Source organism: Cicer arietinum, chromosome 5, assembly GCF_000331145.2.
Source record: "Cicer arietinum cultivar CDC Frontier isolate Library 1 chromosome 5, Cicar.CDCFrontier_v2.0, whole genome shotgun sequence".
NCBI lineage: Eukaryota > Viridiplantae > Streptophyta > Magnoliopsida > Fabales > Fabaceae > Cicer > Cicer arietinum.
The window spans coordinates 6297878-6317929 of NC_021164.2; the positions used below are offsets into that span (position 1 = coordinate 6297878).

General features: G+C 30.8%; 1 protein-coding gene across 1 annotated transcript; it reads right to left on the reverse strand.

Moving 5' to 3' along the window:
- Nucleotides 1–3965: 3965 nt before the first annotated feature.
- On the reverse strand, nucleotides 3966–11479 carry LOC101494059 (uncharacterized). The gene is made up of 12 exons (XM_004516521.4): nucleotides 11253–11479; nucleotides 11046–11142; nucleotides 8726–8801; nucleotides 8246–8342; nucleotides 7520–7622; nucleotides 7058–7191; nucleotides 6717–6894; nucleotides 5875–6029; nucleotides 5324–5533; nucleotides 4906–5253; nucleotides 4688–4814; nucleotides 3966–4239 (listed from the first exon to the last, which is right to left on the reverse strand). The coding sequence occupies exons 1-12, from the start codon at nucleotides 11394–11396 to the stop codon at nucleotides 4088–4090; spliced, it is 1821 nt and encodes a 606-aa protein (XP_004516578.1). The 5' UTR covers nucleotides 11397–11479; the 3' UTR covers nucleotides 3966–4087.
- Nucleotides 11480–20052: the final 8573 nt, after the last annotated feature.

A 20052-nucleotide genomic window follows, 5' to 3' on the forward strand; every position in this document is an offset into this window, starting at 1 on the left:
CATTACTATGATCTGCTAAAAAGATAAAAAGGAAGAATAGTAGCAGTAGCACATTGTTTCCAGCTAAAGGAAAGCCTTCATTGTAGTGTGTTTGAGCTAGTGGGCTTTTTTCTTTCTTTTTTCCTTTTGGTGGATTGAATTTCATCCATTATTGGTACAAAACTTGATGTCTTTGATAGTGGTTTCAGTTTTTGGATTTTTTTATTCAATTCCATCAGCGTTTAAATTAGATTTTGGTATTCAATATCACTTGTGAATGCATGCCTTTTTTTTTCCAAATTCTTCTGGGAAAAAAGTGAAAATGTGTAAACAATTTCAATTTTGAGAACCGGTTCGGTTTGGAATATTAAACCGGTTCGGTTTTACAAACTGTAAACCAGTTCGGTTCGGTTTTTTCTGAACTGAAAACCAGTTCGGTTCGGTTCGGTTTGGTTTTCAAGCATAACTGAATTTTGCCCACCCCTATTGCAAATGCTAAGTGGATTAGTGTTGCTTCAGACCAAGGTCTTCCAATGAATTGAAGACCAATAGGCAAACCCAATTTATCATACCCAACCTGTGAAGTTTGAAGCATATATAACATATAAAGTACACTATTATAACATATATAACTTATTTTGAATTTGGGGAAATGTGTGAAAACATGAAATTAATTTGTTGCCATCACTACAAATACATTAATGAGTAACTCCCCAACAATATAAATTCAAATTCAGATCAGTTTCATAAAACCAGAGTTTCTGTTGTTATGTAACTCTATTTGATTTCATTGAGTATTATAAATTGAGCCTGAAAGATATGTTGCTGACAGAAAACAACTGTTTTAAGAATTTGGAGTTTTTCAAATTATGTTGCGATGTTGAATTTTTGTATGAATTATTTCTTAGATTAGTTGTGACTGGATCAAAGTTTGGTAGATATAGATCTATTGGATGAGCTAATCAAACTAAATACTAAATGCTAAATGGTTTTTTGAACTGAACAACTAGGTTGACTTGAGATTTGACTACGGACTTTTTCAAAACAAATGTCCTTAGTTTGGTATCAATTATCATATATTATACATTTATATGCTACATCCTATTTGAATTGTTCTTGGTTAAAATAGTGAGGTTTCAGATATTTATCTAGGCTTAATAACCATATATATTTAATACAATGTGATGTTTATCTAGGCTTAATAACCATAAAAAGGATGAAACAAGAAGAGTGAAAGCAAGTCAGGAGTCTCACAATTTTAAATCTACAGTGCAAGATCCACATGAAAAGCAATCTCACACACCTCCAAAAATTCACAAAATTTTGACAAACAAAACCCTTTCTTCCTTCAAAAAATAGCTACGATGTTTGAAAAAATCAGCATAAAAGAACAAATAATCAATGAAACAATACCAGAAAAAACAATCAAAAGTAGTAATCATGGTAGAAATAAAATACACGGGAAAAGCATGAACTCACTCAAAAGGTTACCAGACAAGCAAAATCATCAACCAAAATAATGATGAACCAAAATGGTGAAACAGCGAAAGCGAAGAGAGAAGAGATGACTCACGAAGAGAGAAAAACGAAGTGCGATCCTTGTGCGAAGAGAGAAGACGATTGCTGTGCGGTCGTTGTGCGAAGAGAGAAGACGATTGTTGTGCGATCGTTGTGTGAATAGAGAAGACAGAGGGCGATGAACGAAGAGAGAAGAGATGACCTTTCTATTTGCGGCAGTGGCGACGACGAACGACGGCGACCATAAGCTTCATTTAAATTTTAGGATTTTGATTCTGATTTTTGGGTTTTGAGATTTTGAGATTTTGGTAGAATTAAAACTAAATTTGGTTACAGGGCACCTATTTTCTTTAAAATCAGTTCAGTTAAAAAAACTGATTTTAAAATAAAGTTTGGTTTTTAATTTTTTTAACCGGTTTAGTTTAAAAATGGTTTGGTTCAGTTCAGTTCTATAAATCAATTCAGTTTTTGATTTTTTTGCCCATCCCTAATTTGCAATGCAGGTAAACATTTCTTTCATTGTATTGAATATACACTAGTACAATATTGGTCATTTTCTTTTATATCATTCAAATAATTTTTCTTGTGTTCTGTTTTATATTATTATTTTTTTTTTATAATTGTGCATGTAATAATAAATGTACAATATATTCAGATTAAAGAATCATTATATTTGTAAGCTTATGAAGAACTTTTTATGTGTGATATCAGGCTATCTGCATGTCAGATTACAGAAAGCCAGAGCATTACTATGATCTGCTAAGAAGATAAAAAGGAAGAATAGTAGCAGTAGCAAATTGTTTCCAGCTAAAGGAAAGCCTTCATTGTAGTGTGTTTGAGCTAGTGGGCTTTTTTTCTTTCTTTTTTCCTTTTGGTGGATTAGATTTCATCCATTATTAGTACAAAACTTGATGTCTTTGATAGTGGTTTCAGTTTTTGGATTTTTTATTCAATTCCATCAGCGTTTAAATTAGATTTTGGTATTCAATATCACTTGTGAATGCATGCCTTTTTTTCCAAATTCTTCTGGGCAAAAAGTGAAAATGTGTAAACAATTTCAATTTTGAGAACCGGTTCACTGGTTTATAGAACCGGTTCGGTTCGGTTTTACAAACTGTAAACCAGTTTGGTTCGATTTTTTCTGAACTGAAAACCAGTTCGGTTCGGTTTTCAAACATAACTGAATTTTGTCCACCCCTACTCTCTACCATCTTAAATATACCAAACATAATTATCCAGCCTAACAGGGCACATGTTTGCAATACTATACTGCCCCAAATAGAAGAGGAAATATGAATGCTTTTAATCTCACAAATTTGTTCTTTAAGGTAGAGCATTATCGCTGTTGAAACTTGAAGGCATTTAATTGCCCTTTATGCTTATATTAATGTGATAGGTTTTGCATCTCCTCTAATGAAATGTTTGGTATTGTTAAGGAAGCAAAAGAAATCAACTAGTACATCCAATTTTTGATATAATTGAATGTATTACAACTAAATTCAAATTACTGGCATTTACAAATGTACAATTGCTTAATAATACCAAGGGGCACATAGTTTGATTGATTGAGAACATAAGCTCAATGTCTTGATCATTTACATGGTTTATAATGCTAAGCTTTTTGTCAAAAAAAGGCAACATTTAAACACATAAATATGAAGTCTTTTTGCTTTGAAAAATTATTTCAAGTTTTATTTTTTTAATTATAAAACTAGCATATTGTTTATATATAAAGGATACATTGTATTAACTAGAGAGAAAGCTGAGAGGTAGAATCTCCAGCATCATACATCAAAAGAGACCGTAAAAAAAGAGCAATATGCTTTATAATAACAAGTTTTGAAAGAAGCAGAAAAATCACAATGAGCCAACATATGAAATATTTCTTATATTTATCTAAAAAATATATTTCTTAAAATAAATTAAGTGGAATTTAAATGTTGTTACATGATCATTTATCATATTATTCTTTTATTTTTTTTTAAATCTGCAATATATAAGAAAATGTAAACTTAGTCATTCGATGCCTCCCCCGTAGAACACAACTTCGAATAATACCCTAAAGGTCTGTTTGGGAGGGGGGAGAGGACTTGTTTTTCTGATTGAAATTAAACAATTATAAGTTTCTAAAAATAAATATGATTGAAATATTATATAGTAATAAATCAATTTTTTTTTTATTTAAATTTCAAATATATATTTTAAATATAAACTTAATCCTCTAAGTCCTTCCTCCAAGAGATACCCTAAAGAAAGCATCGATCACAACTTTTACCTTCATTAACTTTTTTTTTTTTTTCAAAAAAATTGAGAGGGAAAAAACTTCATTAACTTTGACATAACAAAGTATTAATCTCAATAACTCTAATATAATATATTTATAGTTGCAACAAGAATGTCTAATTTGATTCTGCTCATAGGAGAAGATTTCCATATATATCACTCTATTCTCAAGAACAAAAAGTTACTAAAACATAATCAAGAAGCATTATTACTTGATGTCAAAAATCATGTTTCAGTTGAAACAGAAAGTTTTCAGCAGCAATGCTAAGATATTTAAAACATAAAGTTCTCTCAAAACAAAAAATTATCAGTGCCTAAAGTGCCTCACATTTGTAAAGAGTAGTGAAACACCATACTTATTACAACAATCTATAGCATCTTGATCTCTGATACTACCACCTGGTTCTGCAATAACACCAATTCCACTTTCACATGCTTCTTCCACAGCATCTTTCCAAGCTGTTCATAAATCAAGACAAATCATTGTTAAAAAATAAAAAAGAAACCAAAGTTTTCCATATGTTCTAATATAGATTTAAATATGTAGTTGGCCACTATATTGCTATCTCTATAGCACCAGCATTTCTAACAGAAGGCGTGTCCAGTGTGCGGTGTTCGACATGTGTTGATATCTAACAGACATATGTAATTATATTCAATTAATTCATTTCCTCAAATTAGTAACGATGCCAAAGTTTCAATGTCAGTGTCTAGTGTCAGACATGTGTCGGTATCCGACACTAACATATAATTGCATTTAATTATTTCATTTTATCAAATTATATTTGGTGCCAACATGCCAGTGTCTGTGCTTCAATGTCAGTGACACATGTAATTACATTATATTTGGTGCTGACGGGCCAGTGTCTGTGTTTGTGCTTCAATCAAATTGTCCATTAACACTTACCAAATGGGAAGAAGGCATCACTAGCCAAGGCTGCACCTTTAACAGCATCTCCAGCTTTTCGCATTGCTATTCTTAAACTCTCCACACGGTTTGGTTGTCCGCTTCCCATACCTAACATACAATTGTCCTGCGAAAAATCAACAAAGGACGACATCAGATTCTTATACAAGCTCACTCCATTGGCTCATAAGAGAGTTTCGTAATGTATCAAATTGTACCTTAGCTATCACAATAGCATTACTTTTGACATGCTTCACACACAACCATGCAAACTCCGCGTCACGAAGCGATCCATCTAGAGGAGTCTTCTCTGAGACTATGTTGAACTTGATGTCTTGCGGGGTCAAATCATCTGAATCTTGAGCTAACCACCCTCCACCAACTTGTCTGAGTGATAGCTTTCCTGCTTCATTCTTTTTTGCTTCAAGAATCCTTAGAGTCTTTGACTTTCCACGAAGAATCTCGAGTCCCTTCTCTGTATAGCTGGGTGCAACCACTATTTCATAGAACATCCTAGTCTCCCCATCGGTTGGGCTTCTAAATTCTCTTATTTCTTTAGCAAGAACCTAAAAGCAAACAAGCATTAAAATTCCATTTCGAATTTGAGTTATTTCAATACTTTCATACGATGGATACCTCGTCAACTTCCACATTGAATGCTACAATTCCACCGAATGCACTAACAGGATCCGCTTTAACAGCTAGTCTGTAGGCTTCAAGAATATCATCACGTGATGCTACGCCGCAAGGATTAGTATGCTTCACAACTACACACGTGGGATTTCTAAACTCGCACACACAGTTCCATGCAGCATCAGCATCCAAGTAGTTATTATATGACATTTCCTGCATGAGAATGTTTATGTTATGAATTACCTTAAACAAAGATAATAGAAAATTATACAATTTTTTGGTCAAAATCTCTCATCCTTAAACATAATATAATCAGTGTTTGTCAATTGCTAATCGCAAAAGATAGCAGTTTTTTAAAGCTAATCATAATACAATATATAATCCTTAAACATAATACAATATATAATACCACCCCTATTTGACAACACTTCATACTAAATAACATATCACAGAACAAGAACAACTTGATCAAATTGCACTACGCTGTAGCAACTACTTAACAACACAATATATAATAGCTTTAAAAATATACAAAATAAAATCAGAAGTCGCACCTTTCCATGGTGTTGGATAGCTGTAGCAATTCCACCGGCGTTGACCTCAGCAAGTCTTTTGTCAACATAGAATGCAGCTTTTTGATGAGGATTTTCACCATATCTGAGTGAACTTTTGAGTGAAAGAGGTACTGTCAAACTAGGAGGAAATTTATCTGTCATTGAAATGCGAACATAAGTTAATCTATAGCGCACATTACTGTCAATAACCAAACTCGAAATATTTCAATTACAGTAACATATTCTCTATACCGTTTAGCAAGTACCTCACATAAAGATATAACACTTTTGTTAATGTTGCTTGCAAATTCTATTTTTGAATCAAATATGTCTTTTCAAATAAGTTCATTGAATTCTCAAACTTCTAAGTTAGAAACTAATATGAAATTTAAGTCTGCCATTTAATCTGCTGGGTGCATAGATCAAGGGCCCGTCTGTCAGAGTTTTTTTTTAAATAATCACATTTAGGAGTTTTTATTTATTTGTTACAGTTTTTGAAAAAAATCAGAGTCCGAAAATAATCTGAAAAATACTTAAAAAGAGAAGCTGTTTTATGTAACTTCTCATAAAAATCATTTTTATAACTTTTTATTTTAAAAAAAAGTTTTTTTCATTACACTAGACAAACACAAAACAGCTTCTGCTTTTTATAAAAATCTATAACAAATAATTTCTAAATTATTGAATGTCAAAACCACTTATTCTATAATCAGTAACAAACGGACCCCAAGCTATTCTGTTCTAGGATTATATTTGTAAATTATTTAATTTTCTATCAATTGAAATTTCTTTCTCACAAGTAACAGTTGCGTATAATAATTTGACAAAAACTTGTACACTACCTCCAACACTTTGCTTCCACAGCCACTCCGATACGGCAGAATCATAGGAAGCGACGTGCTGAAAAGCTTTCCATGCAAGCTTTAATCTGAACTTCTGATCATCCTGGTTTCCTTTAAGATATTCCAAAAGGGCAGGGTAATCTTCTGAATCAACCACTACCAAAACATCCTTGTGATTCTGCTCAAATACAAATTTATCATTTTATATTTAAAAGATAATTCATTAGAACAAAAAAAAAAATGAAAATTTCAGCTCAAAGACAGTATGCAATGAAAAAGGGTCACTTTTTTCTTTTCCAGAACTTAATGGTATTTAGCCAACAAAAAAAATTTTGGACCACCTTTGCAGCAGCTCTTATCATAGCTGGACCACCAATGTCAATGTTTTCGATGCCATCTTCAAATTCAATGCCTCCCGTTGATGTAACTTTATCATAAAATGGGTACAAGTTCACCACCACAACATCAAAAGTACCTGAAATGGAAAAACTGTTAGCAAAGCAATAGAACACCTAAGTCTCACAACAAAAACAAACTGAATGAACCAAACTCCAAATTCAACACAGTGAATTTATTGCACAGTGCTCTTGTTATAATCAGTTTTGTCAATCGTAGATAGCAGAAAATAGCGGTTTGTTCAAAGTTTGCTTTGCTATAATGCTATAGATCCGTTATAGCTAGTATTTAACATCACTGTGTACTAAATAGTGTATCGCGGAACAATGACAATTTATTCAAATTCTGCTACGCTATAGTCACTATTTCACAAAACTGGTTATAACATAGCTGATAATATAACTTACCAATTCCATGTGTATTGAGAGCTTCAATATGATGTTGTTGATCCCTTCGAGCAAGGATACCCCCATGTATGTTCGGGTGCAAAGTTTTGACACGGCCATCAAGCTGTTGGGAAAAGACATTACATTAATTGTTAGTAAGTCTACAAAATTGTAAGAATTCAAGCAAGCTTCAAACAGGCGCTAGATATTCTGCTAAAAAGTACACAGGTCGAATTTGTGCCAGATTTCAAAATCAAAATGCAAGGCTTAATGTCCCTAAATTTTTTATTCATACCAGCGTTGTCAACTACATATTGCAAAAAATAGTGGCTAAATTCCGCTACGCTACAGTGCTATAGCGCCGCTATAACAGCTATTGGACAACACTTTATTCTAAATAGCATATCGCAGAACAATATTGTTCAAATTCCGCTACACTTAGCGCCTTGATAACTGCTATTTGACAACATTGATTCATACTGATAGAACTGGATCAAAATACAGAAAGAAAAGCAATGTTCATTTTTTTTATAGGCAAATGTTAGTAAATTACTAGTTAAGTTAATTTTCCCGGGCTTGAACCTAGGATCTCTTTCTTATAACTCCTTTGGTGTCCCTTAGTTCACCAACCTACCTATGCGGGACGAAAAAGCAATGATCATTGACAGAACATCTATCTGAGGTATGAACCAATGGAATACAAGATGAGAGTTTAGGAAGAAGAACTCAAGCTACAGGCAAACTCACCATTTCAGGGAACCGAGTAAGCTGTTCAACTTTGGTAACAGCCACTCCAGCACTCTCCAATGCAGAAGCTGTTCCTCCAGTTGAAACAATAGTGAACCTAACATTCAAATAGAAGGACTATCATTATAGAAACTAAAGCTCCATGAATGCTATAAAGTATAAACTGCTCATAGAAACAAGTATGGATATAGTATTATTATACAATAAAAAAAGCATGAACAGATGGAAAAAAAAACGTATTCTAACATGTTAAAAGCAGTATTGTCAATCATGAATTGCGGAAAATTGCAATTTATTCAAATTCTTCTACACAGCTATAGCACTGCTATAGCCGTTATTTAACAGTATTTCGTACTAAATAGCGTATCGTAGAACAATAGTGATTTGTTCAAATTCCATTATATTATAGCACTGCTATAGCCGCTACTTAACAACAATGATTAAAAGATGGACAAAAAATCAATTAATTATAATAACTACCCTAATTCCTGGAGTCCATTGCCAACAAATGCGAGATCCTTCTTGTCTGACAATGATATCAAAGCTTGCTTGCTGCCTGTTTCATAGTAATAGAACACCAAATGCCAGGAGCTGTTATTCTTAAATTTAACATATAGAAAACATCAGTAAAGGGCAATCTAAAACTATGTAGAAAAATCCAGGCAGTCATAGACAGCCTAGAATTAAAATTAGCCAGTTTGCACATTCAACGGTGAAACCTGAAAGCCATAAGGTGGTATAAATTATCAAACAAACAAAAAGGTATTTGACTATTGTGGAATTCTAGAATGCCTACATACAATATAGGCAGTGCAGATGTGTTTAATTTAAACTACTTAAATTGGGTCCAGTTTCAATATGCTGACTTTTTTATAGCTCATAACTCATTTTGTTTCCAGAATATTACATCATTGTCCCAAAGACAGCTACTAATCATACAATTGTATCATCCTTTAGGACTTGAAAGCAATCCTATAAAAATGAGTAGGTAGTGTTTGATATTGTGAAATGCTGACATAAGTTTCTACGATGTGGAATTGATATTGGTTTAAGAGTAATTTTTAGATAAGTAGAATTCTATCTACTCCCTTTATCACTTTTCATTAGTCGCAGGACCAATCAAGATCACTTGTGTCGACGTCTGACACTATACTGACATACATCAATATACTCAAGCACTTTTGTTTTATTAAATTACTATCGGTGTCTACGTGTTAGTGCCGGATCATGTGTTTAGGTTTCAAGCAGAGTTGACAGTAGAAGAGCTTCAAACTCAGTTAGCTCTTGCAGACAAATCAAATCAAGAAACATATGAAGAACTAAAATAAACCAAACAAAGGAGATAGTAGTGTCAAAACTCAAACTTGCTCAAACGAAGGTAGAACAACTGGTTTAAAAAATCCATTCATTGGAAGAAGAGATTTAGGAGGAGCGAGCTTTGTCTGCTGAGAGTTTGATCAAAAGCAGGAAGTTGGAGAACAAACTTTCAAGTTCAGCGATATGCCGAGACATTGTACAAGTGTTAGACGATTTCCATTTCAACTTGATATTGTAGTCAGTACCTCAACTACTCATATTGATGTTACAGCATCAACTACTATATTTTGTTTTGCAAGACACATTGTTGACAGTTATATGTTGACTTGGATTTGTCAAATTGGTTATTTTTCTAAGGAATCAGTTTCGGATTGTTTAAATTAGTTTAGGATAAGGACTTCAATTTAGTTTAGGGACAAAAGTGTTGTGTTTTATGAGCTAAATTATAACCGAAAGTTAACTACTTTTACTAAATTTAATACTCTAATTCCCTAATTACTCTTCAATTGATTTAGATTTTATTTTCTAATAACCCTTTATTCTCATGAAACAAATTACAATGGGTAATTTGAAAAACACACTCACTCTTTTGATTATTTTGAGAAAATTTAGCGAGACTAACTACTTTTATTAAGGGTGTGTTTGGTTGGAGGAGTTTGAAGAAGAGCAAAATCCCTCCCTCCGATTGAACCAAACAAACCCAACATAAAAATAATTTGTCTGCTTATGAGACCAGAGGGAGTATGTGATGTTGAGTAACTGTTGACTTACATGAGTGTAACCGAATGACATAATTGCAAAAAATATACTACCTCTGGTCCTAGTTATAAGAAAAAATTTGGAGATTTTTTTGTCTCATTTATAAGAAAAAGTTGTGACTTTTAAGATGTATTTACTGTTTAAATGACTTTTTTATCCTCATTTAATTTAATGTATGTCTTTTAAATATTTGTGCTTGTATTTAATGTCTCACACTTTTCTTTTCTAAGAGGAGTATATTTGTAAAATATTCAAAAAATGATGGTAGGTTTTTTGGTTTTTCTCTTATAATTGGGATCAAAGTATTAATTAAGGGATCTTTTTATACATGAGTTTCATTACTATGCACTAACGGTGCAAAATTTTGCACTATCAACACATCACAACCTTTCATAGTTACAATAAAAGTCAAAAGTTTATAATGATTCGACAGCTGAGATTGACTGATAGTGTCAGTGTATACAATTTAAATATTTTTAGTTTAGGGACCCATTTAAAAATTCTTCAGGATTTACAGATAATTAAACCTACAAGTTATTCCATTTGATTAAAAAAAAATTGATTTTTTTATATATAATTTAAGGGCACAGTTCTATAACACTTACCCCATTTAAATAAAAATTTGAATTGTTTTTTTGAATTTAATTATAGGGTAAAAAGCAATACTATTAACTAAACCCCAAAATGAAACATTAAAAAAATGAGGGTTTAAATGAAATAATACCATGAGAAGAAGAAGCAGATTTTGACACAGATTTTGTATCAGTTTCAGCCATTGCTTTAATGTGGATACACCTGAATCGCTGTGAAGATGAAGAAACCTGAACATACCCATTTCAAAATTAACACCATTGAACAAGAATCAAGTCAAAAATTGGTATTAAAAAAACTGAAGTAGTAGTAAAAATGAAGCAGAAGGAGAAAAAACTACCAAAGTTGAGGGAAGAAGATGGGAAGAAAAGTGATTTGTAGTAGAAATGAGAGAAGATGAAGGATTGTAAAAGGTTGCACACAGGAAACGAGTGGAAACGGCGGTGGTGGCAGCGGTGGTGGTGGAAGCGCCGAAACCAAACATCCTCTGTGAATGTCTCTGTTGTGTTGTGTGTTAGTGTTTGAGAGCACAATACTTAGGTTTTGATTCTTCTTTTTTCTGTAGCGTCTTTTTTACTGGAAGTGTTTTATTTTATTTTGAATAAACTACCAAATTCTTTTTTGACTTTACAATTATATGAATGCTTCAAAAAGATGTTTAACTTTATCAAATTTTAATATTAATTTTGGTGAAAGTATGTTAAGAATTAAATTGACTTAAATATAAGAATTAAATTAATAGTAAGTTATTATTAAAATAAAAAACATAATTAATCCTAAATGGTTAAATATAAAAGACAAATCTATGAAATCTAATTCATCTAATTTATTTTAATGAAAAAATATATAAGAATTATTAATATATATAAGTTATTATTAAAATAAAGGACATAATTGATAGTAAATTGTTAAATATAAGGAGTAATTTGATAATTTAATTGAAAAAGATGTCTTTTTGAAATATTTATAATTTCATGACTTATGACTTATTTGAGAACCATCTACAAAATTAGAAATTAATTTGGTGGATTACTCGTTTGTTTGTTTTTATTTTTATCAAAGTGTTTTGTTGTGTTGTCAAATTAAATAATGAAATAGACCATGGTTGGTTGGTGGGATTTTGTGTGAGAAATTTAGTAGATTATTTCATTTATCTTTGCAACAAGAGGAAAGTGTAAAGGTTATGTTAGGGACGTTAAGACTAAAGGGTGTTTAAGGGTTGAGATGGCGGAGGCAGTTGTTTGTGTAGGAGGAGGAATTACTGGAGCATTATAGGATTTTATTGGCTAACGTTCATTTGCGGGTTAATATAGCAGATAAATGATCGTAGAATAATACGCAAGGAGGATTGTATTCAGCAAAGGAGACGTATTTTGTGCTTCGGAAGGAGTTTGTCGCAGGTGTCACCGCACATCCATTTCAAGACCTAGTGTGACATCCTTTTGTCCAATCAAAAGTATCATTATTTTTGCGGAGGTTGTTTTAAAATAGGTTGCCTACAAAAGATAATTTGTTTCGCCGAGAAATCATTTATTTGGAAGATCAACAATGTGCAACAGATTGCGGGAAAGATGAAACAGTCTATCATTTGTTCTTTATGTGCCCTCTTTTTGGATCCGTGTGGTACGGCGTTTTGATTTGGTTTGGACTATCGAGTGCATTTTATATGGATGTAATCAATCACGCTAACTAATTTGATGGTCTTTTTTTATGTGGTCGTGTAATGCGTCAAAAAATTAATTTAATTTGGTTTGCAGTGATGTGGGCAATTTAAAAATCAAGAAATGAGGCGATTTTTCGTTCGCATATTTTGAATGTAAATCTTATTATTGAGCAGGTTAAACTTTTAGCATGAAGGTGAATCAAATTGCATATAAAAAGAATTTTGTTATGGGTACAACCAATAGTGCTTTCAACCCTTTGAGTGTATTGACATCGTTTGTGGCTAATTGTTTTGTTTCTTGTTAAGTAGTTTAGTTTTGTGTTTCTAATTTATTTTGATCATACGGTAGAAATATTGTAAAATTTCTTTTGTTTTTGTTAAACGTACTTCTTGTGCTTAAAATGTTTTTATTAATATATTTATTTTTGACTTATTAAAAAAATAATGAAATAGATTTAAATATATTTTTAACGAGAAGTTCTTTGGTGGATGAACCTAATATATGGTTCACTATGGATCACTTGTTAAAAATATTTGAAATTTAAATGATAATTGATAACACTTATTATAAGTATAGAAGTTCCTGATATTTTTCATTCAAACTTGTTTAGTGTTGGTTTGAATAATTCAATTTTAAAACATACATTTTTTTTTGTATTTTTATCGAACAAATATTAATTAATTTATTTTCTCAATACTTAAAATGAGTAAGACCCTGAAATTCTACTTACATGAGACAAAGTCTATCTAATTTATATAATACATAGAATATATTATTTTAGTCTTTTAAGATATAGGGATTAAAATGATATTTATAAAAAAATAATAATCAAAAGTTGTATAATTGCAATAACTAAAAGCAAAATATCGATGACCAAAAACAAAATCTGCATATTTACATGAAGTAAAAAAAAAAATATATATTTTTACAATTAAAAGTAAAAAAAAAAAAAATACATTTATAAAGACAAGAAATTTATTTAAACCTTATGTATGTAGACTATCAATGATAAAAGCTTGAACAAAAATTGAGCCCATTTTCAACGAGAACTTGCTTAAGAAACTGAGACTACCAGGTTGATGTTGACAATCTTCCAATCATTCTCTTAAGAAATACAGACGATGGTCATCTGCATCGCTTCAGAGAGTCTATCATAGACTCTTATGACAGGACAATAAAGTCAAATAACCATGTTTCTGCTTTCTGTACTCAAACGATCATTAGTGAGATAAATGATACTCTAAGTTAAAAAAAATTCATGGACCTTAAGAGTTCCTTTGGTGTGCAAGATAAGATAGACGTATGATGGGATATAGAACTAAATAAAGATAAGATGTGGACTAAATATATTTTTTATATAATGCATTTGATGCACATAGGACAACAAACAAAGTAACATTATTTTATCATATCATGTTTTTGATATACACCTCATAATGACATAGTATAATATATTATATTTTAATAACAAAATTACTCTTGTGAAACATTTACATATTTTTTCTAAATTAATTTGTAATATTTTAATTTTTATAAAATTAAGTCATTAATTAAATGATTTTAAAATTTCATTGGCACAACTAAATAAATAATTTTAAATTAATTTTTTTTTAAAATAATAAATAATTCGATTATATAGTTCAGATAAGCTATATATATATTATATGTAAATGAAAAAATCACCTTATAATAAAATTACATTTAATGTTAAATAATTTAAATTCATATTTTGTATTTGCTAATATTCTTGATCAACTAGTTTTTTCCTTTAAAGATTACATAAATTAAAAAAATTACCTTGTGATAAAATCATACATATTTTTAAAGATTAATTATTGATATTTTATTTTTAATTTAATATCAAATTCTTTTATTTTTACTTTTTTATTTATTTATACTATATTTATATTTTATCAGATTTAAATTTTTATATTTTAAATTATATTTTAAAGTGTAACTTTAAATTATTTTTTATCCTATCCTACTTGTTTCTAACCTAACTCAAATTCAGGATACATATTTTGATTAGAGAGACAATATATGATAAGCTTATGAATTAACTTATCATATCATGTTATCTAATCAAATAATGAATTGAGAGATTATATGATATAATTATCTTATTTTCTCTTTGATTATGTGCACCATACGGGTTCCAAGGGACAATGCACACAAGTGGATTATTAGGTTGCCTCCTCGATCAATAACAAGTTTCAAAGATTTGACAACTTGGTTTGAAGCAAAGTTGAAGCCCAATTTGCTGCAAACATTGAAAACTTGTTCTTGGTAGCATACCTATTAGATGTTCAATGAGGACTAACAAGTCATTGAAGAGTTGCTTCACATGATTTAACAATGCTACACTGTCGTGGTCGAGCCAAATGAGAATATTTTCCTGATGGCTTTCGAAAAAGGATTGAGATGGAGAACTTTTAGTGAAGCCCTCATCGTTCTGAAGGTGAGAACAATGAACAAAATCAGAATGAGGGCATAAACACACATTGAGGTAGAAAAGGTGGCGCAAGAGATAGGAAAAAGGAATGCTTGAGATAGGGAGAGACCTCAAGAAGGGGGACGTTGAAGTGAAAATAATAGTCACAAAAAATAGGATTTGAATTGTGACATTTTTAATAATTTGTACCAAAGATATGATTTTCTCAGGAAAAACTTGGATGATGAATAATAGTTAGTAGGTAAAGCTTTGTGAAGTTCAGAACCTACTAAAATATTAAGTATAAAGCAATTTATGTTTACTAAAGCTTAAGGGCTAAATTTGTGTAATTGAGAATTAATTCTTAAAGATAAGATAAGAGATATAAATATTAACACAAAGGAAGTATCCTCTTTTTCACCTAATGTGAGTTACTTCAGTCTTCACATTTGTAAGATTTTCACTACGACGCTTGACAACATCATAAATTGTTGCACATTTAACTTTTTAGTCACTTAAACTATACAACATGTATTCTCTTTAGCCTCAACAGACTTACAATAATATTTTTGGAAACTTAATGGACATGAAACAAATTACAATAACTCATTCTTTCTTTAGTCTTTAAAGAAGGTCGATAATATTTACAAGTGTATGTTTTTTTGGATTTGACATGATGAGACTTATTTGGATAATACACACTCAATAAAGGTTGGTCCAAGAATCTAATAAGGAACTTGTAAGTGTTTAAAAATTGAAGAGTTATTTGATTGGTGAACACTTAGAAAAGTGAATTACGATTTAATGCAAACTATTAATCTTCAATGTTCTAAAGTTTCTTATAATTATAGAAGTGTGAGGACTTCAGTTTTCTGTTATAAAAAATAAAATAAATGACTATTTGACACGTTCCTCAATGCTAGACAACTGTTTGAACTTTATCGACTTTAGAATGTTATGAACTGCTTTTGTTTATGTGTATTTGTCACGTACTTTAAGACTGTCTTGGTCTAGTACTTTCACAATGTACTTCATTTTTGTCCATTGGTGGGAATATTGTGAACTATCAGAACCTTCTAATCTTCTTGAAGGTTGATATTTTGATTCTTTTAAGGATGATATGGAACTACTTGTTTATCTTGAGCGAATTTGAACGGTGTAAAATGTCGAGGAACCATTTGCTTTCACATTTAATATAAGTCATTCTGAATGAGACCTGACAGTTTTCCTTTAGAATTTATTTCACCATTCTTAAGATGTTTGACAAAGAATAGATTGATTGATTTGAATAAAATAATTTCTTTTGATAATGTTCATAAATAAATGTACAAATCTATTATTATTTCAGTTGAGAATTCACTTCTTGATTTCCATTGATCAAGATTTCATATGAAACCTTAGACATGCATCTGATGATTATGAAAATACTTGCCTTATTTTTCTATTTGTAAAATATATTAAATAACAATATGAATTAAAATCTTTTATCATTAATTATTAAATTTTCTTATCTTTAAAATATCATTAAGGATTAAGGATTTTGTCACAGCAAATGTGAGAGATCTTTAAAAAGGATAGTTAGAGAGTAGAACGGGATGGCTAACCAAATTAATAAAGGAGAGGCAGAAAACCAATCGGTAAAATCATGAATAGAAGCAAAGTACTTCCTTCAATATATGAGCTCATCTTTTGTATGTGTGAATCATGCTTATGTTTCACTTTATGTTGTCTGAAGTTTTGTAACTTTATTTTATTTAATATTTTTTGATAAAATAATTATTTATTTCTTTTATTTTCTCCATTATTTTAAAAAAATATTAATCTATATCATTGTTTAAACTATAAAGATAACTACAAAGTTAACTAACAAACATTTTCTAATTTGGTTAGATTTTTTTGGACAAATTTACTTTTAGCAATTCAATATTTTTTTTTATTTTATCCTTCAACATTTTACATTAAAAAAAATCTTTTTTTTTTAACAGACAATCCAAATATATTTCACATGCGGATATTAATATATTGCTGTTTTTTTTTGACATATCAATACTAATAATAAAATGTTAATATTTGATACGTTTGTTTCAGATTTTTTCATGAAGAAATTTATTTATTTTAAATAAAAAATCATTTTTTATTGTTTGAATGATGTTGGTTTCGTATTTCTTGAAAAACTATTTTGTTAAAAAAAAAATCATTTTTTCGGCTAAAAATGAAAAACAAAAAATAGCAGCTTCTCACATTCGCTCATGCGATGAGAGATAAAGATGCTACAAATTTTAAAAACACGTAAATAATGTAATTACCATTACCCTTTTCAAAAAAAATCCAAAATTACCCTCAATAAATTTTTACTGGAGTTTTCTCCGTACTACATCAGTTTTACGGTGAGCGTTTTTCTCCTTCTATGAGACTCTGACGTCAAGTAAGTTTTCTCCTCCTTTTCAATTTCTCCCCATCATTTTTGTTGTTGTTTATATGCCTTTTACTTGTATCACTTTATTATATGTTGATACAAATATTATTTTTGTTTATTGCTTTTTTATGAGTACTTAAGGTTTGTGACACCCTAAACCCTAAAATAATATATATAATAATTTATATAATATTCCTATAAAATTTGTAACGGATAAATAAAATTTATTTCCAAATAAAATAAAAACTTTTATTTTTAATTTAAGATATCACGTTTTTCAAAAATAAAATAAGACATTTTAAACTTAATTTTTTTTATTAAAATAGTGCAATCTCGATAAGCTTGATTTAAGTATAATTAGTTGGTTTAATTCTAAAAACTAACTAGTATTTCAAAGGTTTTAATACAAAAATTCGTTTCAAATTAAATAAGAAAATACAAATTACAACCCTTATTCCCGGTATCACCTATCAGAGCAGAGTTTCTCCCAAACTTGAGCTTCAAGACTCATTAACTTGTAACAACTGTGATTTCACAAACGCATGACCAAGTCAGTCAAACACAAACAACGAAGGAGGTGAGTTTTGAAATCATGATAATAGTATAATATAAATAAGAAGAACACACAATTAATCATAAATAAACTGTATCATTACACAAACATTCTTCAGGGAAAAACATAACATTATAAAGTCAAAACCACTCAATGAATATCAATAAATTTCACTATAACATCAAATCATCTAAGAAAATTATTATCGCTTTTGAAACACACCAATCACAACAAAACAATCACAAGGAAATGCCATGTTATGCATGAGCTTAGACTCTACTTCACAATGCGGTACCATTCTAACTCTGAAGTACTTGGTTAGGAGGCTTGATACTATGCCACCATCCCGGTAGACGGACAATTCAAATTGGTCATGTCCTCATAGATCCCCTTAACTCAACCCGAGACACATATACGTGATAGTCGAGGTAAACGTGTGTTACGTGGTAGCTCCCGACATTTGGAGTGCTACCTCCAAGTCACCTAGGAATTCTCCACCTGTATACCTCCAAGGTCTAACAATCTTGCCTTAAGGCTCGACAAAAGACCGCCACGATCAGATTCATTCAGTTGTACTTCCCCGGAATCACTAGGCTTGTCAGACCCTACCTATATGATGACAAAATAATTTTCACTTCACAAATTCTCAATATTTATTTTCTCCCCTCGTTAGCTTAGACTACTCCATTAAGAGCATCATCTTTATAAATCATCACTATTTCATCATATATGGGGTACTTCAATATTCTTATCACAATTTTATAACGTCATTAATCATACATAATCATAATCATCGTATAAACTCATCACAATTTTATAACATCACTAATCATACATAATCGTAATCATCATATAAACTCATCACAATTTTATAACATCACTATTATCAATAAAAAATCAGCATTATCATCCCGCATACATATATCATACCATGCATCCATATTTTATTATCACATCACATAAATCCGTCTAATCAAACATATGCATCAAATTCATTTGAAAACAAATATCATAATAATATCAAATACCACACATTTAACGAAATTAAATCAATCAACACCTTATAAATATTTCTATTCCATATTTTAATCTCACAATTTCCATATTTTCACATTAATCAATTTATCACTCAAAGGGATACTACTGTACGTAGCGAGTCCCAGATGAATCGTTGGAAAATACAGTTTTCCCGTTCATCTCACATTATATTATACTCATGAATTCAAACGCTCTCTCACCCCTTACCTTATTTAGACGGTTTCTCAAACACATAAATCAATGGAAATTTTCTATAGCAACTACAGATCGACAACGTTCAGCGAGCAAGTCCGAATAAACGACGAGTTTACAAAATCATTGGGGCGTGACTGATAAATTATGCGGAGCATAAAAGTAAATGTTAAATAATTAATAATAATTTTAGGAACAAAATTTGAGTCAAAACGGTGATAAAAACTGCAGAAAAAGTCTCACCGACTTGTCGGAGCGCCCCGAAGGGTCTGACGTCAACTTCATCAAAAAATACTAATGAGTAGTGCTTCTTGAAGGTTTCGACGAGGGAAATCCAAAAACGATATCAGTTTTTTGAGACGACAAACATGGTGATCGGGATCGGTCAAAAACAGCTCGCTCAAGGAAAGAAACACAACTGTTTCTGGTTAAACGGAGTCATGATCGATAAAATTGATATAAAAAATGGATTCAGTGGCCGATTTTGTGTGTGATAGAGGTTGGGATCGTTTCAAAATGACAAGGAATTGGTGTGACGAATTTGAGAGGAAGATGGTGTTGATGCCATGGTGCGGCTGCTGTTTTTGTTTTTTTTGTTTTTTTTGTTTTTAATTGCAGATTGAGGGGTGTAGATGACAGATGTACAGGTACAAGAGTAAAACAGTCTGTAAGACCCAACACAGGGGTATGAGGTAGAAATGGGGGTGTAACGAATAACTCGTAGGTATAGAAAGAAAAAGCCCAACGAGTCCAATTTAATGTGCAGATGTAGAAAATATGGGTGTAAACCGTGGTCTGGTCTAAAAATACATTTTCTAGTATTTCTAAAAGTCCTAAATAAATAAT

Coding starts and splice junctions, on each gene's coding strand:
- LOC101494059 (XM_004516521.4), bottom strand. CDS start 11,396: ATGTTTGGTTTCGGCGCTTCCACCACCACCGCTGCCACCACCGCCGTT. Junction 8,802..11,045: donor ATCTGCTTCTTCTTCTCATG/GTATTATTTCAT, acceptor ACTATGAAACAG/GCAGCAAGCAAGCTTTGATA. Junction 6,030..6,716: donor GTGGAAGCAAAGTGTTGGAG/GTAGTGTACAAG, acceptor TTTCAATGACAG/ATAAATTTCCTCCTAGTTTG.